The 24,221-nt window shown below is 40.1% G+C and overlaps 1 protein-coding gene across 1 annotated transcript in view; it reads left to right on the forward strand.

Moving 5' to 3' along the window:
* The window catches only part of CSMD3 (CUB and Sushi multiple domains 3), a 669,880-nt gene that overhangs the window by 52,682 nt on the left and 592,977 nt on the right, over positions 1-24,221 (forward strand). Inside the window, exon 5 of the mRNA XM_064441769.1 lies at positions 21,000-21,112. Coding sequence (XP_064297839.1) covers positions 21,000-21,112 — 113 coding nt within the window. The remainder of the gene's footprint in view (positions 1-20,999; positions 21,113-24,221) is intronic.

The following is a 24,221-nucleotide window of genomic DNA, read 5'->3' on the forward strand; positions in this document are numbered from 1 at the left end:
ATTGCAAAAATATTCTTTGCCTAGTCCCAGTGTCATTGTAAATATGTTATAGAGGACCATGTGAAAATGAATCATGGCTGTAAGAGTTTCTGTTAATTATTTTTATTTCTTCTGTGATTTCAAGTGGTTATAGGGAATATAAATATATTTAAATATAGAATTGGAAAAATATTTAAAGTAAAAAATCATCACAAAATGCTCCATGCCAAGCAAAAAATTAGGAAAATCAAGTAAAACTCTTGACTGGCCAAAGTACGGAACTCAGAGGTATGAAAAATAATATTAGTCACTATGTAAGCAACTTAAAGTAGATTTTTTTCTGCAATAAAATACTATTAAAATTATTATAAGAAAGGCACTGTTTTTCCACATATAAATACTATATACTTTTCTCATTCTCTGGGTGTGTATTATAAATTCTGTAATTATGGTTACAGATAGGGCAAAAATTTAAAATGGAGATATTGCTCTTCTTTACAGTTAAAATGGAAAACAATGGATTTGACTAGGCTCTCCTATGAAAAATAAGCTCTGAATGTATTTGTACCTTCATCTTTTCACAATATTGCTTTCACTGTCAAATTATTGTCTATAATTTATGTCTCATTCCATTCCATTCCACATTCCTTAGTAAAATTATTTTATCGGTCTCTGTCCTACCTTTCTAAGCCCACTCTAACTATCCTCCCATAGTTTTGTCTTTTACTTTACCATTTGCTATTTATAGCTTCTATCTGTGAAATTACCACTTTTGAAAATCATTTTTTTAAGATCTCACTTGTGCATTTATTGTTGTCATGGGTAAGTTGCATTTCACCTCTACACTGATGTCTTCTGGAATACCTATATATGCTTATTATACCTATTGGGGAAAAAATACCCCTAAAACTGAAGAGCTCTGTACTTTTACATGCGAACAAGTCTGCTTCAGATAGGGGCTGTTTTCCAGAGGTCCTTTGTGCGGTCCTTGTGTGAAATGCAAGTAAAAGCTTGGTTTTCAATTACTTAACAAATGTAGATCCTGTTTATTTCAATAGGAATGTTTGGATATGGTTTGTAGAGGAACTAAAGGTGTGACTCAAAGCCCATGGAAACTGGTGGGAAGATGCTGATTGGTTACAATGGGTTTTGTATGAAATCCACTGACAATCTGTGGTGTAAGGGTGATAAAGGTATATAAAAAGTCATGATGGGAATGATACATGTATTTTTCAAAATTTATTTTACATCTTTGTTTGCTAATTTTGGAAAGATTTCTCCTTTGTTAAATCAGTTAAGGGAAGATTTCCAAAACATACCTGACACACTTCTGTTACATCATACTGGATTTTAAATGTTTCACTGTCTTTCATGTAACAAAAAATCCTTTCATAATTACTATTTTTTCTTTTCATTTCATATGATAGGAGGTGTTTGAAGAGAGCAGTAAACTATTTTGAAAAATTACACTTAATTACTGAAATAATTTTTTTAAAAATGTGGAACTTAATATATGTGGAGAGTTTTCTTCTTCCTAGAAAGGCTCCTTTTTGTTTTTCTGGGGATGGAAAGGGGAAAAAAAACTACACATGAATTGATTGTCTGTAGGGGAAGGAGAAAAATTGTAAAGGAAAATCTATATTTTCCAAGTCCAAATTTTTAATTTAGATGTTTCTCCCTTGGAAGAAGGACCTTATTTTCTATTTTAAAATCAAATATGGTTTTCGTAAAAATGCTTTTTACTTTCCTGCTAGAAATTTTGCTACAGCACTTTAGTTATAATGTTCAATTTGGAATTAAATACTTAACTGCTATGAGACTGAAAATGACATGTTTATATTCTTTCTGCTTACGTAGCATACACATTCTGCTAATGTAATAGGTACATTAATTTACAACCCTTTCCTGGTTTTGTAAAGATTGCTATAGGGTCTCATTTATGGCTTGATGGAATAAATAGTGTCTCCAGTGTCACAACATTTCCTCCAGAACTGCCTGTCTCAGAATTTCAGATCTGTAGTTGAAAAATATTTTCCATTATATCCTGGCTTTCTTCTCCTCCACTTTGTGTTTTATTTGGTTGTCTCTGTTGCCCTATGTTTTAATTTTTTTTTCCTATGTTCTGAATCCCTTTCTTTCCCATGTAACTATGAAGTTTTACTGCTTCTCTACACATCCCATCAAGGGCATTTTAGAATGGATATGGGAAACTGAGAGATTAATTTCTCACTGCAGTGGTCAAAAATAAAACCTTTACACATAACTCTTTCTCCACTGCAGTGGATTCAGGCTTTGCCTTGAACCACCATGTGCTCCAGGTGTCTCCACAGAAAGATAGCAATACTCAATGTTGGAGGAGAGACACCTTCTTCTAGCATCCTTCATTTGATCTCTGCTGCATACTCAGTTTATATTTTCTCCTTTAAAGTAAACAGAGGTCTGTGAGAAAAGTAGGTTGCTTTTGACTGTAGTAGAAGTTTTCTGGAAGAGAAGGAATGAAATAAAGTTAATGGATTTTTATATTTTATAGCAATTGCTGTCTGTTTTCCAGCTAGTTTAGCTGATTCATTTAAAAGATTCATTCTATTTGTTGCTGTTATTCAATGATGACTTTAAAAGTTAAGGCAGTGAGTTTTTGTATTAAAAGCATAGATTCTGAAATATATTCAGATAGCTTTTCCTCCTTCACATGTTCTGCTACTACAACTTTATCTCTGTACCAGAACAGAAATATCATGTGTGGTGATAATGTCACAAGCATTTTGCTCATGGTTGAATTCCAAAACTCCACAGAATATTCAGTATAAGTTGAAGCTGTTCTGGAACTTCCTGGCACCTACAACAGTGATAAGCAAAATATGGCATCTCTCCTTTCCATATTGTGCTATTTTCACACATTAAGGCAAAGTTACTAAAGAGAGTTGAGCTCATCTAAAAGCTTGTTGTCACTTACAGAAGCAAATCCAGCTCCCATATTCCTCTGACTTTGGCTGTGTGATCCTTCTCTTCACTTCCATTCGCCCCGGCACTTGTCAGGCATATCCCTTTGTGGATATGCTTCCCTTTGCTAACTGAATTGACTTAGGTTTATTTTTAACGGATTAGCTCTTCATCAGGGTGGTTAAATGAACGAATTTACAGAGAAGTGTGCAAATCACTAGAACCAGTGTGAACTCAGTGTCAGAACTGTGTGAAAACTGGAAGGAGCTGGCTCCCCTCCTTTGGTGTTTACAGAGCTCTAAGATCTGCTAAAATGTACTGTACATCTTTACCCAGCTTTAAGAAGATGAGGAGAATAAACTTTGTTGTCATAATGTTCTAGCTGCTAGAGGCTTAAAATATGTACTGCTTGCTTCATTGTTTTATTAATTCTTGTTACTTTAAGGACTAGAATGTTTTCAATTGCTCTAAAAGCAACTGTTTTGATAAGTTTTGTTGTGATCAGTTTTTCTATCCAAGAAGCAGGCAAATCCTCACCCTAGAGATTTTTAAAGACTATTTGATTTGTATGGTAGTCTGGTTCTTCTTACTTACCATTTGAAGTTGTTCTTGCTATTTTTTATGTATTAAAATAAATTGAATGTTATAAGAAAGATAGATAATTATTTATAAAATTTGCTTTATTTCTGATGCTAAAAAAAAGTGGAGAGTTGTATAATAAGTGTTTCACACTAGTAATGGATGGTGGCAGTTTTTAGAAACATGCTTTGTAAAGAATATAATGATTGTGCCAGAACCTGATGAGTAATTTATTGTTTAGTTCAAAGCAGCTGTTCAATTAAAAATGTTCAGCCTTAACCTATGATCATTATTTTAAAATAATAGATCGTGTGAGCAGTTTTGCATTTTGATAGGGAAAAATTATCATTTGACAAAAATAAATTAGTTCATAAATCATATGTTGATCTGTTAATGAATAAAGTATAAGATATTTTTATTAACATTTTCAGTGGGAGCAAAAATTGAACCCAGTCAGTCACTTCTGCTCAATCTTTTGCTTTGTTTTACAGGCTATTAAGGCAAAATCTATTTACTTATTTTAAACTGATTGAATAGACATATAAAAAGTGTAAGAGTTACACCTATTCATATTCAAAATGGAATTCTTTTAAAGAAGCTTTTACATTCCTTACTTTCTTCCTAATTCAATGGGTAAGTAACTGCTTCCTTGGCAGGAAAATTGGAAGATCAAACATCAGTTGAATTTTACCACAACGCTGCAGATCAAGCTTGCTATACTCTCAGCTGCAATTCAACTCCCTTAGTAAATTTTCAACATGTACATGTGCATAAGCACATGCACACCAAAAATTTAAACATTAATTGAGTTCAGACTTTATTGTCTATTACTCAGTAGGGAAGTATTCTCCCTTTCCAATACACTTTTGACATTTCAAAAATGTTTGTTCTGAACTGGTGTGTAAAACAGAACATTAAAGGTTGTGGCAGGTTGACCTTGGCTGGCTACCAGATGCCTACCCAGCCACCCCATCACTGTCCCTCAACAACAGGACAGCAAGAGAAAATAAGATAAAAAACCTCCTGGGTCAAGATAAAAATGGGGAGAGATTACTTACCAATTACTGTCACCAGCAAAACAGACTCACCCTGGGGAAAACTAATTTAATTAACTGCCAGTTAAGAAGAGGGTTGCATGGTGAGAAACAAAGACAAAAACTAAAACACCTACCCCCCATCCCCACCCTCTTCTTCCCAGGCTCAACTTCACTCCATTATTATCTCTTCTACCTTACCCCTCCCTGAGCAGCACTGGGGAGATGGGGAATGTGGGCTTGTGCTTGGTCAATAACAGTTCCTCTCTGCTGCTCCTTTCTCCTCACGCTTTCCCTTGCTCCAACCCAAGTCCTCCATGGTTTTCTCCAGTGGGGGTCCTCTCCATGGGCTGCAATTACTTTAGGGAATAACCACCTGCTCTTTTGTGTGGTCCTCCATGGGCTACAGTGTGGAGAAGTGCTCTAGCATGGTCCTCCATGGGCTGCAGGAGAATCTCTGCTATATTTCCTGAAGCAGCACCATCACCACCATCACCACCACCACCACCACCACCTCTACCTCCTCCTTCTCTTTCTCCTTCACCTCCTCCTCCTCCTCCTCCTCCTTCTTCTTCTTCTTCTTCTCCTCCTCCTCCTCCTCCTCCTTCTCCTCTTCCAACATTAGTGTTCTTCACATTTTTTACCCTCACTCCTCACACATGTGCAGCATTTTGCCCCTTCTTAAATATGTTTTCACAGAGGTTCCTCCACTCTTGGTTTAATAAAAGAACCAGTTCAACAAGGTAATTGAACTTCATCCTATCAGTTTTAATTTGTCATTTTTAAATTTCATAGAATCATTTCTGTTAATATGAAAGAATTAATAGCTTTTCTTTAAATTAGTTGTTTTTCATTTAAAGTCTAGCAGAACACTAGCAAAAAGAGCATGATGCTTGAATATTTGAGGACTATCGGAGAATATATACTGGGTCAATGGAAAAATTTTAAGGAGGAATGATTAAAAAGAAATCTGTTGCAATTTTAATTATGCTGGACTATTTTACTTTCTAATATAATGCTGGAAAAGTAGTTAGAACATATCTGTAAAAAGACAGAAATGCAAAGTGTAAGTAATTATTTTTCCCTCCAAAATTTATTAATAAGTGAGTAGTGCCTTGATTTTCATCACCAGCGATTGTGCAATTGAATTAATCAGAAATGGAGCATATTTGATCCTCTCTTGGATTAGCTACTATTGCTTCTAGACTTTTTAGCCTTTGACATTCTTGGAACTTGCTGTTCAGACATGGTCTGTTCTGCTACTGTTGTGGTTTAACTCCAGCTGGCAACTAAGCACTACACAGTCACTCACTCACTCCCCTCTGGTGGGATGGGGGAGAGAATCAGAAGAGTAGAAGTGAGAAAACTCGTGGGTTGAGATAAAGACAGTTTAATAAGTAAAGCTAAAGCCATGTGTGCAAGCAAAACAAGTAATTTATTTACTACTTCCACTACAAAATCACTACAACTCACTACAGACATTCAAAGTCATGTTGGACGGGGCTCTGAGCAACCTGATCTAGTTGAAGATGTCCCTGCTCACTGCAGAGGGGTTGGACTAGATGACCTCTAAAGGTCCCTTCCAACCTAAACCATCTTGTGTTTCTATGATTTTATTTATATTAAGGCCTGTGAGAAAGAACTGTCTCTCTACAGAGATCAGGACTTTTAAAACAAGTCTGATTCCTGGTTTCTTGTTCTTTAGACCTGTTCCTTCACTGGGAGAACAGCACTTTTCAACTTTGGGTTGTTTTGTGAGAATAAGCACGTTAGAATTACAAGGTTCTGTCTCCTGTGGTATTTGTGGTCACTTAGGCACATTACTTAGATGAAGTGAAAGAGGTTATTATCACATAGAATAATTTGAATCTGACATAGTGTGTCTCATGGACAATTAAGGATTAGATCTGAGTGCCCAGGAGGCTGGACCATTCTCCAACCCTGTAGATTTTCAGGACTTAGCTATATAAAGACCCGAGCAACCCAGTCTGACCTCAAACCTGACCCTGCTTTTAGCAAGAGTCTGTGTCGTGGTTCAGCCTCAGCTGGCACCTGAACACCACGCAGCCGCTCGCTCACCCCCCCCCCCACCCCTGTGGGATGGGGAAGAGAATCGGACGAGCAAAAGAACTTGTGGGTTGAGATAAGCACAGTTTAATAACTACAATAGAATAATGATGATAAATGATTATGATAATAATGACAGTAAGGTTAATATAATAAAAGGGAAAAGGGAGGAAAGGGAAAACAGGGAACAAAAACGCAGAAACACGAACGATACAACCGCTCACCACCCGCCGACCGACGCTGCCCGTCCCCGAGCCGCGATTGCTCCCTCCCTCCCCCGGCCAGCCCCTCCCAGGTAGCATACTGGGCATGACGTTACATGATATGGAATATCCCTTTGGTCAGTTTGAATCCACTCTCTTAGCTGTGCCCCCTCCCCTCCCGGCTTCTTGTGCACCCAGCAGAGCATGGGAAGCTAGACATGTCCTTGACTAGTATCAGCGCTGCCCAGCAACAGCCTAAACATCTGTGTGTTATCTCAACAGGTTTTTTTCCATGCTAATTTCAAAGCACAGCACTATACCAGCTAGAGTGAAGAAAATTAACTCTATTGCAGCTGAAACCATGACAGTATCCACCCCTTATTCCATATCATTGACATCATGCTCAGGTCCCATACTATTCAGTACAACTTCAATAATCCTTATCCATCTTCTTACCCTTTAACAATATATATATACAGATTTTCATTTATCATTCCACTAGTTTATGGAACACCCCTGTAGAATGCCTGTAAAATGTCCATTGAGTTCATTTAGTCCATGACTTTGGATTTCATCTCTTGTAAGGGTCCTTCGGTGCGGCGGTGTGCGTGGGGTCAGGTTGTTGCATGTCAGTCCTTGTTCCATCACCGCTGCACTGGTAGTTCGTGTTCTCTCACTGCTGCACTTTGCTCGGTTCCATTGAAAGTTCATTTGCTATTATCATTAATTGGGAGATTCCCACCATGATAACAGTCCACTGATGCAACCATAGTAGTGATGACATACAACATCATATTACAATTAACAGCATATTATTCAGTTCATTGGCTGTTTTCACCCAGAATTAAATCCCCCTGGGGTACACACCGAACTCCTCCATCCTCCCGCATCACCCACCAAGTGCACCCAGGTCCTCGAGCAAACGCAATCCCACGAGTGGGTTTGCCTCTGCTGGAAGCAGGAATAACCCAGACTGTCTTGCCCAGCATATTTTTTATGTGCACTACAGGGACTCTATCCCCTTCCACAGTACGTAAGGATTCTGATTGGGCCGGGCCAGCTCGCCTGGCAGATCCCCTTGTGTTGACTAACCAGGTGGCTTTTGCTAAATGTGTATCCCAGTGTTTAAATGTTCCACCCCCCATTGCTCTCAGTGTCATCTTTAATAGTCCATTGTATCTTTCGATTTTCCCAGAGGCTGGTGCGTGATAGGGGATGTGATACACCCACTCAATGCCGTGCTCTTTGGCCCAGGTGTCTATAAGGTTGTTTCGGAAATGAGTCCCATTATCTGACTCAATTCTCTCTGGGGTGCCATGTCGCCACAGGACTTGTTTTTCGAGACCCAGGATAGTGTTCCGGGCAGTGGCGTGGGGGACAGGATATGTTTCCAGCCAGCCGGTGGTTGCTTCTACCATGGTGAGAACATGGCGCTTGCCTTGGCGGGTCTGTGGGAGTGTGATATAGTCAATTTGCCAGGCCTCCCCATATTTATATTTCAGCCATCGTCCCCCATACCACAGAGGCTTTACCCGCTTCGCTTGCTTGATTGCAGCACATGTTTCACATTCGTGGATAACCTGCGCAATAACGTCCATGGTCAAGTCCACCCCTCGATCACGAGCCCACCTGTATGTTGCATCTCTCCCTTGATGGCCTGAGGTGTCATGGGCCCACCGAGCTAGAAATAGTTCACCCTTATGCTGCCAGTCCAGATCCACCTCAGCCACTTCAATCTTGGCCGCCTGATCCACCTGCTGGTTGTTTCGATGTTCTTCAGTGGCCCGACTCTTGGGGACGTGAGCATCCACATGCCGTACCTTTACAACCAGGTTCTCTACCCGGGCAGCAATATCTTGCCACAGTGCGGCAGCCCAGATGGGTTTGCCTCTGCGCTGCCAGTTGCTTTGCTTCCACTGCTGTAGCCAGCCCCACAGGGCATTTGCCACCATCCAGGAATCAGTATAGAGATAGAGCACTGGCCACTTTTCCCGTTCAGCGATGTCTAAGGCCAGCTGGATGGCCTTTACTTCTGCAAACTGGCTCGATTCACCTTCTCCTTCAGCAGTTTCTGCTACTTGTCGTGTAGGACTCCATACAGCAGCCTTCCATCTCCGGTGCTTTCCCACAAGGCGACAGGACCCATCAGTAAACAGGGCATATTGCTTCTCATCTTCTGGCAGTGTGTTATACAGTGGGGCTTCTTCAGCACGTGCCACCTCCTCCTCTGGTGATATTCCAAAATCTTTGCCTTCTGGCCAGTCCATAATCACTTCCAAGATTCCTGGGCGACTGGGGTTTCCTACTCGAGCCCGCTGGGTGATCAGTGCAACCCATTTACTCCACGTAGCATCAGTTGCATGGTGTGTAGAGGGGACATTTCCTTTGAACATCCAGCCCAGCACTGGCAGTCGGGGTGCCAGGAGCAACTGTGCTTCAGTACCAACCACTTCTGAAGCAGCTCGAACCCCTTCATATGCTGCCAATATCTCTTTTTCAGTTGGAGTATAGCGGGCTTCGGACCCTCTGTATCCCCGACTCCAAAACCCTAGGGGTCGACCTCGGGTCTCCCCTGGTGCTTTCTGCCAGAGGCTCCAGGTAGGGCCATTCTCCCCGGCTGCGGTGTAGAGCACATTTTTAATATCTTGTCCTGCCCGGACTGGCCCAAGAGCTACTGCATGAACTATTTCCCGTTTAATCTGTTCAAAGGCTTGTTGTTGTTCAGGGCCCCATTTGAAATCATTCTTTTTCCGGGTCACTTGATGGAGGGGGCTTACGATCAGGCTGTAGTGTGGAATATGCATTCTCCAAAAACCCACAACGCCCAAGAAAGCTTGTGTTTCCTTTTTGCTGGTTGGTGGAGACATGGCTGTTATTTTGTTGATCACATCCATGGGGATCTGACGACGACCATCTTGCCATTTGATTCCTAAGAACTGGATTTCTCGTGCAGGTCCCTTAACTTTACTTTGTTTTATGGCGAAACCAGCTTTCAGGAGGATTTGAACTATTTCCTTCCCTTTCTCAAAAACTTCTTCTGCTGTATTGCCCCACACGATGATGTCATCAATGTATTGTAGGTGTTCGGGAGCTCCACCTTGTTCCAAAGCATTATGGATCAGTCCATGGCAAATGGTAGGGCTGTGTTTCCACCCCTGGGGCAGTCGATTCCAGGTGTACTGGACCCCCCTCCAAGTAAAAGCAAACTGTGGCCTGCACTCTGCTGCCAGAGGGATTGAGAAGAATGCATTAGCGATATCGATTGTGGCATACCACTTGGCTGCCTTGGACTCCAGTTCATATTGAAGTTCTAGCATGTCTGGCACAGCAGCACTCAACGGTGGAGTGACTTCATTCAGGCCACGATAGTCTACCGTTAGCCTCCACTCTCCATTAGACTTCCGGACTGGCCATATGGGACTGTTAAAGGGTGAGTGGGTTTTACTGATGACTCCCTGGCTCTCCAGTCGACGAATGAGCCCGTGGATAGGGATCAGAGAGTCTCTGTTGGTGCGATATTGCCGTCGGTGCACTGTTGTGGTGGCGATCGGCACCTGTTGTTCTTTGACCTTCAGCAACCCCACCACAGAAGGGTCCTTCGAGAGGCCAGGCAAAGTAGACAGCTGTTTAATTTCCGCCGTCTCCAAGGCAGCTACACCAAAAGCCCACTTGTAACCTTTTGGGTCCTTGAAATACCCTCTCCTGAGATAGTCTATGCCAAGGATGCACGGAGCCTCGGGGCCAGTCACAATGGGGTGCTTCTGCCACTCATTGCCAGTTAGGCTCACTTCGGCCTCCAATACAGTTAGCTCTTGGGATCCCCCTGTCACTCCAGCAATGCTGATGGGTTCCGCCCCTATATAGTTTGATGGCATTAAGGTACACTGTGCACCGGTGTCCACTAAAGCTCTATATTCCTGTGGGTCAGATGTGCCAGGCCATCGGATCCACACAGTCCAGTAAACCCGGTTATCCCTTTCCTCCACCTGGCTGGAGGCAGGGCCCCCCTAGTCCTGATCATAGTATTCATCACTCACTTCCGGTAGATATGAATCACGGGTGTCTCTGTTAAGATCAGTCAGGCCATCAGCACTTCTGCTCCTCTGCCTAGAGAATTGCTTACGGGAAACTGGGGCAGCAGCTCTCCTGGAGAAACTTCCCTGAGTAATTGTTCTCCCTTGCAGCTCACGTACCCGTGCCTCTAAGGCTGAGGTAGGTTTTCCATCCCACTTCTTCATGTCCTCTCCGTGATCACGCAGGTAAAACCATAGGGTGCCCCGTCGTGTGTATCCCTTCTCTTGAGCCAAGGGACGATTACTCCTAATGGCTGAGATACTGGTCCGTACTGGTGGGGAGTAGGACATATCTTCTTTGAGTTGCTGGAACTCTCGGGACAGTTTCTCAACAGCAGAGACGAGCGAGGAAGAGAGATTCGCTTCATATTCCCGGAGTCTATCAATCAACTCAGCCACCGTTGGTGTCTCGTCATCTTTCCAGGACATCACTGCCAATGAGTTTGCATACGAGGATGGTGCGCTCCGTACAAACTTCCGCCACATGGGTCGTGTGCACTCGGCTTCATCTGGATCTTTGGAGGACCGTTGATCGTCCAGGTCACCATAAACCACCTCAAGCACGGCTAATTCCCTTAGATGCTGAACGCCTTTCTCCATGGTCGTCCATTTTCCTAGGCGAAATACAATATCTTCTTTGAAGGGATACCTCTCTCTCACCGCGGCCAGGAGCCGCCTCCAGAGGCTGAGGGCTTGTGTTCCTTTTCCAATTGCTTTATCAATGCCCCCTTCCCTAGAGAGGGATCCCAGTTGTTTGGCTTCCTTCCCCTCTAATTCCAAACTACTGGCCCCATTATCCCAGCATCGGAGCAGCCAGGTGATAACGTGCTCACCTGAATGACGCCCGAAATCTTTCCGTATATCCCGCAACTCACTCAAGGATAGAGATCGGGTAGTTTCCGTTTCTTGTACACATGGTTCCTCCTCCTCCTCCTCTTCTCGTGATGGCCCTGGTTCATCGTAATCTCTTTCTAAACGAGTTGACTTTCTCTTCCATGATTTCTTCTTGCGTATAGGGGCGACTGATACTGGCACAGGTTGGTCCTCTGGTTCAGCTGCAACGCTTGGCACTGGGGTTTGAGTAGCTGCAGTGCCTGTCGTGGGGGTTTGAGTGGCCGCCGTGCTCATCACCGGGGTTGGAGCAGCTGCAGTATCTGTTGCAATGGGTTGGGTGGCCGCCGTGCTCATCACCGGGGTTGGAGCAGCTGCAGTATCTGTCGCAACGGGTTGGGTGGCCGCCGTGCTCGTCACCGGGGTTGGAGTAACTGCATTCTCTGTTGCGGCGGGTTGGGTGGCCGCCGTGCTCATCACCGGGGTTGGAGTAGCTGCAGTCTCTGTCGCGGCAGGTTGGGTGGCCACAGTGCTCATCACCGGGGTTGGAGTAACTGCAGTCTCTGTCACGGCGGTTTGGGTGGCCGCAGTGCTTGTCGCTGGGGTTGGAGTAGCTGCAGTGTCTGTCGTGAGGGTTTGGGTGGCCGCAGTACTTGTCACGGGGGTCGGAGTAGTTCCTTTCTCTTTCCCTTGGGGGTACTGAATAGTGTTAAATAGGGCTCGATAGGCATAAGCCAGACCCCAGCACATGGCAGTGATCTGTATGTCTCTGGAATTGCCAGGGTGACAACATATTTCCTCCAAATGTTCTACTAATTTTTCAGGATTCTGCACTTGTTCAGGGGTGAAGTCCCACACCATGGGGGGTGCCCACCGTCTTAGGCATTTGCCCATACTTTCCCACATACCCTGCCACGCATAGCTATCAAGCCTTGGGACAGATCTCTGGATTATATTCTTAACTTGCTTACTAACCTTAGACAGATCTGATACCACTTGCCAAAGCAATATCAACAGATGTATCTTAACTACACAAGGATGTTCAAGATACTGAAAAGTTGTTGTAAGGAGGGAGGAGACATTACATAAGATATTAGCTACGGTGCCATTCTGTATTTCCTCCATAAAAAACTCCTCAGAGGAGGAGGTATAATTGCTAATTGCCTCCATGAGGTGGTAGCTGTAGTACAGTAACGGCTTCCATGCAAAACCTAAATAACTGATAACAGTCAAGGCCAGTGTTTTAATAACAAGTCTCCTAGGCAAAATATCTCTAATCACTGCAGAGCACAGCCAGCTGACAGAACCAACAGCAAGTTTTAACATGTACTTTACAATCAGCATGGTAAAGACTGGACAAGCTAATACTGCGAGCAGATTAATCAATGCTGTGACCAGCAACTGTTATTATCTCAAACCCTTCTCGCCCCACGTTGGGCGCCAAAAATAGACTGTCGTGGTTCAGCCTCAGCTGGCACCTGAACACCACGCAGCCGCTCGCTCACCCCCCCCCCCCACCCCTGTGGGATGGGGAAGAGAATCGGACGAGCAAAAGAACTTGTGGGTTGAGATAAGCACAGTTTAATAACTACAATAGAATAATGATGATAAATGATTATGATAATAATGACAGTAAGGTTAATATAATAAAAGGGAAAAGGGAGGAAAGGGAAAACAGGGAACAAAAACGCAGAAACACGAACGATACAACCGCTCACCACCCGCCGACCGACGCTGCCCGTCCCCGAGCCGCGATTGCTCCCTCCCTCCCCCGGCCAGCCCCTCCCAGGTAGCATACTGGGCATGACGTTACATGATATGGAATATCCCTTTGGTCAGTTTGAATCCACTCTCTTAGCTGTGCCCCCTCCCCTCCCGGCTTCTTGTGCACCCAGCAGAGCATGGGAAGCTAGACATGTCCTTGACTAGTATCAGCGCTGCCCAGCAACAGCCTAAACATCTGTGTGTTATCTCAACAGGTTTTTTTCCATGCTAATTTCAAAGCACAGCACTATACCAGCTAGAGTGAAGAAAATTAACTCTATTGCAGCTGAAACCATGACAGTCTGGAATAGAAACCTCCTGAGGTCCCTTCCAACCTGAATTATCCTGTTAACTTGTGTCGTGGAATGAGTATTTTGGGATATCCAGGCAACCTTTTTACAGTAACTTTGCCATGTAGTTTTCATATTTTCAATAGGACAAGTTTTTCTGTTCATTTATTTGGTAAAATTCATGGGAAAGTCAAAACAAGGGTGAAAAAAAAAATCTCCTTTCTCTTGTGGCATTCATCTTTCTAGTTCACAGTGGACACTGTGAGAGTAAAAGATGCTAAAATGATTAGAGCTGAATCTCAAGCATTAGGCTGTGGAATTTTATACAGAAGTCTGATAGCATGAGATATACTTCAGACTGAATGATCTATATGACTTGTGTATGGAATATGGACTATTCAATTTCAGGGAAGGAGGAGAAGTATTGGGTTAGTATGTTCTGGGCGGCTTTATAGGTGCATGGTCTTATTCCAAAGCAAATATATATACAGATAGATAGATAGATAACAGTTGTAGGTAATTTTATTTTTTAAAGTAATTTAATTTCTTAACTACTGCATAAACATAAAAGCACCACTGATGTTTAAATAATGTATTTAATGTCAATGATGTAATCAAAGATCTTAGTAGTGAAATGCATACTTCAATTTTAAAAAGCATATTACCTTGTCTTTCCTAGCTTTTCTGTTGACTGCCCCTAATGACTGACAGCTACTGCTAGTTAACTAGTTTTCAGTGATTTTGGAACTTTCTACTTGTAGATGCTTAGTCTGCTGTTCAGAGATCAGAGGTGCTTACATGACTGATGGATTATTATGGAAGAGACACAAGAAAAAAGAAGACCACAAAACAGACTGAAAGGGAAACAGATGAGAGATTTTGCATTGTCATGAAACAGGGCAACCAGAAGTATGCTAACAGGGAGATATGCAATTTCAACGTGGCTGGCAGAATCTGGGATGTTAAATTGGACACACTGAACATTTAAAATTCATGCTTTATTAAGTTATCATGTTTTCTCTTTGATATCTCACTACTCACTACCCAAAATAAGAAAATGCACGTGACATGTACAAGTAAGGGGGTAGGGCCCTCAGAAACAAATATTTGATGAGTATTAGAAGACCAAACAAAAAAACTGTTTCCAGAAAAAACACTGAAGGAACCTTTTATTTCAGTCAACCAGATACTGAACACAAAAAATGCAGTAGCAAATTGGGTGAGAAGAGCATGCTTTTATTTTATAAAACAGCCCTTTACATTACTGAAAAAAAGTATAAGGATGGGGTCATAGAACTTCTCCACATATGACACAGATTCCTTCAAAACTGGTCTCTCAGCTGGAAACAGAGATCCTTTAGTCACTTCATTTGTATATTGGGAAACTTTCTGCACTTGCATCCTGAGTGCTTAGAGACATCTGAGGACTCAAATAAAATCTGTCTTATTTTGACAAGAAATTTTAACAAATAAAAATACAACAATGAATATAATGGTTGTTATTACTAATCCACTTACTATACTACTAACACTCATACGTCAAGTAACTAATTATTACAGAAAAATTTTATTGATAATACAGTTAAAATTGTACAGAAACTTCCCAGAACCTACCTCTTTTCTCTGGTGGTGTTCTTAACTTTCTGATGTCCCTCTGGATCCTCAACAGCTTTGGGTTTCCTCAGGAGGATGAAGATGGCACCAGGGGGTAGTTATGGCAAGCAACCAGCACAATGAATTCTTTGCCAGAGAGTGTAATGTTGATGATGGAGATTTTCTTGTCCTCAGTCTTGGGTCTACTTGGGGTTATTTATACACACATCTTTAATCATATCTCATTTGCCCTTTTCTCTGGCTCCCAGTTACCAAGTGTTTCTGTTCTCCATTCTTATACATTGAGGTGATTACAAAAACATTGTCAGATTCACATGTTACTAAAACTACTTTACAAAGCATCATAATTTTGCATGTAAATAATATGTAAATTCTAAATACATATTAAGTCTCCACATGATGTATCATCGTTAATTTCCTCATATTTACTACCAGACTTCCAGAATTTCTGTTGACAAGAAGCTTTTTCAGGAAGAACGTCTGATCTGCCTAATGTAGAAGAGCTGAATGAATAAAAATATCTGTCTGCCTTTTCCTACACTCCCAGAATTATCTGTAGTCTTTGGGTATCCACCCAGCTAATTCCATACTTCACATTCACAACTTAAAAGCCTCCTAAGTGGACACATAGTGTGTCCATTTCCTGTGGGTGTAAGGAACCTGACAAGCTTGCTAAAACACCAGCAAGAAGAAAGCAAACAAAAGCATTAACATGCAGTGTATTAATTTACAAATTCGTATCACTGTTGTATGACGGATAGCACTCTGTAGCTGAACTGCAGCATCTCAATCAAATATTCCAGCAGAACATTACAATTCAAAATTTCATTTTTTTAAAAGCTGAGACAGACAGAAATGTATTTCCTTCTCAGACTTCTGTAGACATTGTCTTTTAGTTCCCATGGTTTCGCACCACAGGAGCCAGTATCAGCTGCTTATGGGATCTCTTTATGTACTTCAGGGAACACTAAATGAGCCAATTCCAAAATCAAAAAGGGAAAGAGGATAAGGACTGAGTGAATGAAAATCCCACTAAGAAAAACAAAAAACCCACCTGTCCTAGTATAAATTTCTTCTGCCAAAGTGGTAGATTATGAAGGGGTGATTGAAGTGCCTAACATAACATGTAGCCACATCTAGAATCCCTAAAGGATCCTGTCTGGCCTCCAGCTCTCCAGGGTCTCATGTTGGGCCAATGTCATACCTACCAGCCCTGCGCTGATGTCTCAAGTACCTCACGGTGTCTAAAACAGCACTAGAGAGACACCTGAATCACTCCATTAGGTATTTTAAATCTGAAAAAAAGTTAGTGCAAATGGAATGAACTATGCAAATGGAATGTAAGAGAGAAAATTACTGTAGATAAAAAAACCTCAGCTACTACAGGAAATTTGAATTTTAAATGCGCTTAATATGCAGATGATACCAGTTTCAGGAGATGGCTGGTTGTTTTACATAAGTGTCCCACCTATAAGTTTTGCTTTTATTTTGGTACTCTCTTTAAGTTGGCCATTTAGTTGTGACTGGTCTGAATAAGTGACAATCAGACCTATGCACATATATTATATTACAGGTATTTTGCTGCTTACCTGATATCTCTCTCCTGCAGTAATTATGTAATTGCTATGTTTCATTTTAAATGGCAAAGGAAGCTATTCTAGCTAACATTTACGACTTTTTGTAGTGTGTTACATACAAATGAGACTTAAGCTTTGAGGTCAATGTACTGTAGTACCCAGCTGTTCATGGTTTAACCACAGCTGGCAACTAAGCATCATACAGCCACTCGCTCGCTCACCCCTGGTGGGATGGGGGAGAGAATCAGAAGTGTAAAAGTAAGAAAACTCATTGGTTGAGATAAAGACAGTTTAGTAAGTAAAGCAAAAGCTGCGCACACAAGCAAAGCAAACAAGGAATTAATTCACCCCTTCCCATGGGCAGGCAGGTGCTCAGCCACCTCCAGGAAAGCAGGGCTCCATCACGTATAACAGTACTTGGGAACATAAAAAGACATAACTTTAAACATCCCCATCCTTCCTACTTCTTCCCCCAGCTTTATATGCTGAGCATGACATCATATGCTGTGTGATATTCCTTTGGTCAGTTGGGGTCAGCTGTCCTAGCTGCGTCGCCTCCCGAATTCTTGTGCCCTCCCAGGCTTCTCGCTGGTGGGGTGAGAAGCAGAAAAGGCCTTGACTCTGTGTAAGCCCTACTCAGCTATAACTAAAATACTCCTGTATTTTCAACACTGTTTTCAGCACAAATCCAAATCATAGCCCCATACTAGCTACCATGAAGAAAATTAACTCAAAACTGGCATGCCAATGAATAATACTCAAGTATTAGGTTACTTCAAATATGTGACCAAATTATATTATATTCCCTTTTGAAAAACTCAGATATTTTACCAAGTGATATTCACATGTTGTAATGGTATTACTTATTAAAAATTATAATTAATTTTTCATCCACTAAGCCACAAATAAAACCTCTGTGCATTTTCATATAAATTTAAGTGTAGCCACCAAATTAAAGAAATAAGCTGAATCTTTCTGAGTAAATTCAGGATAAAGATGGTGATAAAAGGCACACCTCTGAAAGCTAAATGGTATCAAATGGCTTTAATAATGATCTGGTTTGCATGAGGAGCTGTAATGCTTGCCACATTAGTAACTTATATGCTCATTTTAAAAATCTCATACCCACCTAAGCTGTGCATATGTATCACTCATAAAATTAAATAATTTGGGATAAATGTGTATTTCTTCTCTGCTGGATAAGTGTTTATACCCACAATTCCCTCAAATCATTGAGTAGCTAAATAGATACCAGCTAGGCCTGCTGTGTGCTGCAAATTAAAGTTTTATTCAAATTATTGGCTTGCTTTTATGTTAAGTCAGCTTACTTTCAAGTGGTGATACTTATTAATGAATGAATGTATTTATTGGTTTATGAATAAGCTAATGGGAAAATTGCACTGATATTGACTTTTCAAAGGATTATGCATATGCCTATTTGGGAGAGGAAAGCATTTTATTAATTTGTTTTATTGCTAGAAAAAATTATATTCCCCTAATAAAATAAAAAATGCATTTCTGAAATCCTAAATATTCTGTAAATATTTTTCCCTCTTTGCATATTAGTATGAATTCTTTAATCTAGTCTAGCTGTAATGGCATTATTCATGAAGATGTCAATGACAAAACAAAGAATAAGCTTCTTGATACACACATTAATGACTGCATATACATAGATCTGTGTATACACCCTTTTAAGTGTCATTGCTACTTTTGTTCACTTTTTTAAATTTTCTGGTCATAATGCTGTGAGTAATATTATCTTATCATCTGGCTTTCATACCTGTCATGACTGTAGCCAATAGCATACATTGGCTATTGCAGTGTCTTAAAAATGGTTTAAGTAAGGGCATAGGGTAATGAATGAATATTCCCTGGAAAAAAAGAGACAAGCTGGTGTGGGTTATTTTTTGCCAAGGATGCTTAAGAAAAAAACAACAATATAACACCGATTAATTCAGAGTATCTGTTAAGAACACCAAGTAGACAGTCATCTGAAAGAAATATAAAACTTTTTAGGATCGCCACAGCAAATAAGTCTCATGATAAATCACTGGTACACTACATAAAACTCATCTAAAGGTATCTTAACATTAACAATAAAGAAAACATTAAAATAAATGCTAATATTGCAATTAAAATATTTTTTCAGAAAATCATTTCCTGACCTTTTGATTTCTGGGCTTCTCATCACTCTCTGTCCTTCCTTCTGATGAGACTAGAAATACTCATAATGGCAGGACATTTCAGTTCATCTGGGAACAAGACTGAGGCTGAATTTCAGTAAAAGGAATGGGAAAGCTATTAAAGCAACATTAAACACCATTGGTACTTGCAGTACTTATATCAAGCAAAATTAAAAATATATAGGTTGGATATTAGTAAAAGGTTCTTCACCCAGAGGGTGGTGGAGCCCTGGAACAGGCTCCCCAGGGAGGCAGCCACGGCACCAAGCCTGACGATATTCAAGAAGCACTTGGACAACACTCCCAGAGATATGGTGTGAATTTGGGTTTGTCCTGTGCAGGGACAGGGGTTGGACTTGATGATCCTTGTGGGTCCCTTCCAGCTCAGGGCATTCTATGATTTTACCTTTTCTTCCATTAAACAATATCAGAGTTTACATCCTTTTTTTTTTTAAGTGTCCCTAAGACCAATCTACGGATTAGGTTTTCTCGAATCCTATAAAGATGTATTGCAAATCAAATACCTCTGTGAATCTTATCTAATATACAGGTGTTTTACTGTGGGTGTTTAATGAAGTACCAGAGAGTTTTGGAAGTTGTTTGTGCATGTGTACACTAAATTTTGTATTTCACATGTAACAGTAAATCAAAACATGATCGTGAATGTAAATATGAAAAAAAAAAAATTTATTCTGAGAATGGAAAGGGAAAAGGTAAATCTTGAGCAACCTGGACCAACTCTCATGTTAAGCCTACTTTGAGTAGGAGGTTGGACTATCTGACGTCCACAGGTCACTTCTGACCTAAATTTTTCTATAAATCTAAATGGAAAGTAATATGTAAAAATAGGGCTCAGCTACAAACATATGAAAACAATTTAATGTTAATCAGTAATAAAATAAATCATCTTAATCTACTACACAATTTGCTACACATGGCTAACTGGGTCCTAAATGTATGTCTAGTATAGTGGTATACATAGCTAAACTATGCAGCTTGTTCTTTACATATTTTTGACAGGTAGATACTATGGGTTTTGTTGTTCTGGTATGAACCTTGATGAGGTTACTCTCCTAGAACAGCAAAATTAAGTGTTACTATATGCATGTCAAATGAAAAGAATGTGTAGATCTGAGTATCGGTAGAACATATCAACAGTGCTATGGGTATACAAAAATTGTCCTTTCATCTGTCTCAAACATAGCAGTTTTAATAAAACAAAACAAAGCCAACCAACAAAACAAAACAAAACAAACCCTAGCAACCCTGTAACTCCTTGTGGAGAGCTATCTTTATGGATGTATGATTTCACAATCATGCTTTTTGGGTTTCCTGTTTGAGCTGAAAGCCGAAATTTCTTCTCTGAGGCTAAAGTACATAGTGAAAATAATCTTAAATTCTCTCATTAAAGTGAATCATGGTCCCCCTTCTTTCATCATAGTGCTGCATAAAATTAATCCACTACAAATTTTAACAGAAGTCTGTGTAAAATATATAACGCAATAGATGTTTGAATGTAACCCTAAATAGGGTAAATTGGCTGGTGGTTCATGTTTTTCTTTTTTACCTATTGATAATCTAGACCATTTTTAAAGGCCAGTTTCTATAGCTTACTATCATCTCTACTAAGTACAGCTTTCTCAAACCAATGTACCTTACCTGGTTTGGTGTCCATGAAAGCCACTAAAATTTTATATTGATTCTTTAAACTATCATATAAAAATCACTTTATCAAGTCATATAAACTATATACTTTTAAGTCAGTTGCCCTCTCCATGATGAAATACTTTTTGGAACATCAACCTGTCACACAGTTTTATTCTTCATAAATTAACCATGAGTTGTTCTTTCTGGTGTCTTAGGTTAACAGGATTTCATCTTCCTCCACCTGTGACAAGTACAAAATCTGTATTTTCGCTGCGCTTGACAAGTGACTTTGCAGTTAGTGCTCACGGATTTAAAGTTTACTATGAAGGTAAGACATTCTTAACAAAAGATTCAGGATTTTTTCTCTGATCTCTACATAGTAAAACTAAATGTCCCACAAAAATGTATACAAATACACATCTAAGATATGCTTATTCAAATTACTGCCAAAACGTTGCTAATTACTCTTGATTTTCACTAGGTAGTTGAGTTTATATCTGCAAGTTTTATGCATGTGTTCCTTCTCATACTTTTGATAGGAGAAATGCTGACTCAGTTCTCTGAAGTGACATAAAACTACTTCCCCATTGCAGTTTTCACAACTGTCTACAGTTTTCTCACAGATACTGAAGTAAATGAGCTGGCACATGTATTCCTGAAGACATAATAATGTATGTATGTTCCAGGAAGAATCTGGTTTATGATCAAGATCACTTTAGTAATTTTTGAAGAGTTGGCATATATTATCCATCCATTTTTAAAAATGAATTTCTTGGCATTGGGACTATGAACTCTTACATGTAGTTATAGGATATAAAGTAGGAACTTTTCTTTTTCTCCTTTTCTCCCCCCCCCCCCCCCCCCTTTTTTTTAAATTGATGTAGAGACACTTGATCTTTCTGCTTCCATTAAGTACCTCTGTCAGCAAGCCAGGAGCTGTAGTAAACGGCCTGGAGAAGCTCTGAGGCCATCGTTGTACCCTGCTCAGTTCCACCTACAACAGAAACTAATCTTGGAGAAAGTAACTAGCTGAGTAACCCCTTGATAGCTAGGAAAAGATCTGAAAACTGGTAACGCAATGAAGGGCTGCCATAGAAATACAGTCCAGGATCACTCTGCGGTTAAATGTATTCAGCCATTGGTATAGTTTACCTTCAGGTACAATGCATTAGAATGATACTTCATATAAAAATTCCCTCCTATATGTACTTATGTAAAGATATTAAACGAAAAATGCAAGAGAATTTTCAGCCCTTTCCTGTCCCTTGAGTTATTATAGAAAATAAATTAGGCAATTACACACACCCTTTTTTCTGTCTTGCGCACAATCGAGGTAATTTACAAAATAGAAATTCAAGCTATGTGTAACTGGGTTTGGCTGGATTATAGCTTTTAACAGCTGTAGCCTGTTAATTCAAGCTAAGTGTAACAATTGTTGGTTACATTATAGCTACTCTGTAGTCTGTTAATTTTTCAAGACTTCAGTAACTTTGTTCAGCAGCAGTGTTACAACAAAAATGTATATAGAAAGGTACTATGCAATTCCCATGGATTTTTAACTATGCAAAATATAGTATATACTTCTCATATGCATATAAGGAAGATATGTAGCATTTTGTGTCATTAATTCAGTGCCATAAACTGGAAAATTCAAATTCACTATATATGGTATCAGCTTCTGTCCTTAAATATTTTTTGCTAAGAGGTTTTGCACTACTCATGCTAACAGATGGTGTACAATGCATTTTAGCTATAATAGAGAATGATTAAACCTGAAATGGAAGAACACCAGTAGAGCTCAGTTTGCACATACGACTGATTCCTCACATAGTTCCTTTCTAGGCTAAAATAACATGCTGGTTAATAGAACTCAAGCTCCTAAATCACTGACAAGTGTTTTACCTTCAAACACAGAAATCAGCATTTTAGAACAAAACATAAACCTGTTACCTTGAACTCGATACTAATCTGTTTTGAACCTGAGGCTTTATTTCGTGAATTCAGGAATATTGAAAGAAGTTAGGGTAGACCCTGGAGTTTTAGTTGACTGGAGTCTCCCTTCCCACAGCCAGATCTATTTTTTAAGAGCTGCATCAAGGCAGCTTCATTCAGTGAGAATTTTTCTTTCAGTTTCCATTTTTCTGACTGCCTATGAAGCTACCTGTCTTTATACCCAGCTAGCAAAGAAATGAAAACTTGTTACATTACATTCATTTCATGCATCATTCCTTGATGTGAGAGAATAGACATATTTAAATGATAATCACATCAGGGAAATCTCCATTTCTGTTCTTGCAATCTTTGTGAATGTGTATAACCCTGCAATCAACATTTTCAGATCTGGTTCTACCTAGTATCCAATTTTCAAAAATTTTGATTGCCCAGTAGCTCCTTTTTAGCTTCCTGATGAAACATCTGCATACTTAGCACCCCCAAATATCAGACCACATACTTAAGTGCTTCATTATGGATTTGTAATTTGAAACCTAAGATAGAAATCATTAGCAACCTATCATTGCAATAAAGAAAAATGATAGAGATAGCATGAGAGGGCAGGATAAGCAGCAGAGATATGTATCTGAAAGGATTAGATCCAGGTGTGATTTGAAAAAAAAAAAAGGAACATACCTTTCATAATCACTGATCATTTAAAATAGTTTTCTTTGAAATATTTGGAAATAGAGGGGGAAAAAAAACAACAACATGAAAAACAAGAAAAAAAAAAAAAACGAAATGCCCAAGTAAACAAAGCCCACCAACATCCTTTATTCTGACCTCCCATCCTCCTTGACATATTTGCAGTTGAGCTGAAAGTTGAGAAGAAACTCCAGTGTGTCTGGCAGAATCTGTAGGAATTATGAATCTACTGTGGACTTTCTTGATCATAACATAGAGGAACATATTAATTTCCTGGTCTCCTGAGAATAAAAACGTGTATGAAGAGATATAAAATTATATCATCAGTAGAACTACTATGCTGGGCCATCATATGTAAGCCCCTGCAATTACATCCAGTCCAACTAAGTATCAACAAGCAACAGAAGTACCCACTCTGGTCTCCTACCATCAATATCATAAGCCTTAGTCTGTACCCTCCATCCCTCCATCCTTCTCTTGTTCTCTCCTTCTTTCTCTCCTCACCTTTCTTTCCTCAGTATCAAGTGGCCTGTTTGGGTTAGCGTCGGTACCATTGTGCACATACTTCTTTATATTCAGTTTCTCTATTATTTGGGAAAGACCACATCTGAGAATTAGACCTACTTACATGGCACAATACCCCTGCATAAAAAGGATTTCATGAGAGAAAACTGAAACAGATGACTCAAAAGAAAAAGACTTCATTTACAGTGACAACAGAAAATAGGGAGATGAACTGAAAATTAAGGAGAGATTTTAAGAAAAAAATCTTGAGCTACAATAATGACCAGCAGTCATTT

Source organism: Phalacrocorax carbo, chromosome 2 (genome assembly GCF_963921805.1).
Source record: "Phalacrocorax carbo chromosome 2, bPhaCar2.1, whole genome shotgun sequence".
In the NCBI taxonomy this organism is placed as follows: domain Eukaryota; kingdom Metazoa; phylum Chordata; class Aves; order Suliformes; family Phalacrocoracidae; genus Phalacrocorax; species Phalacrocorax carbo.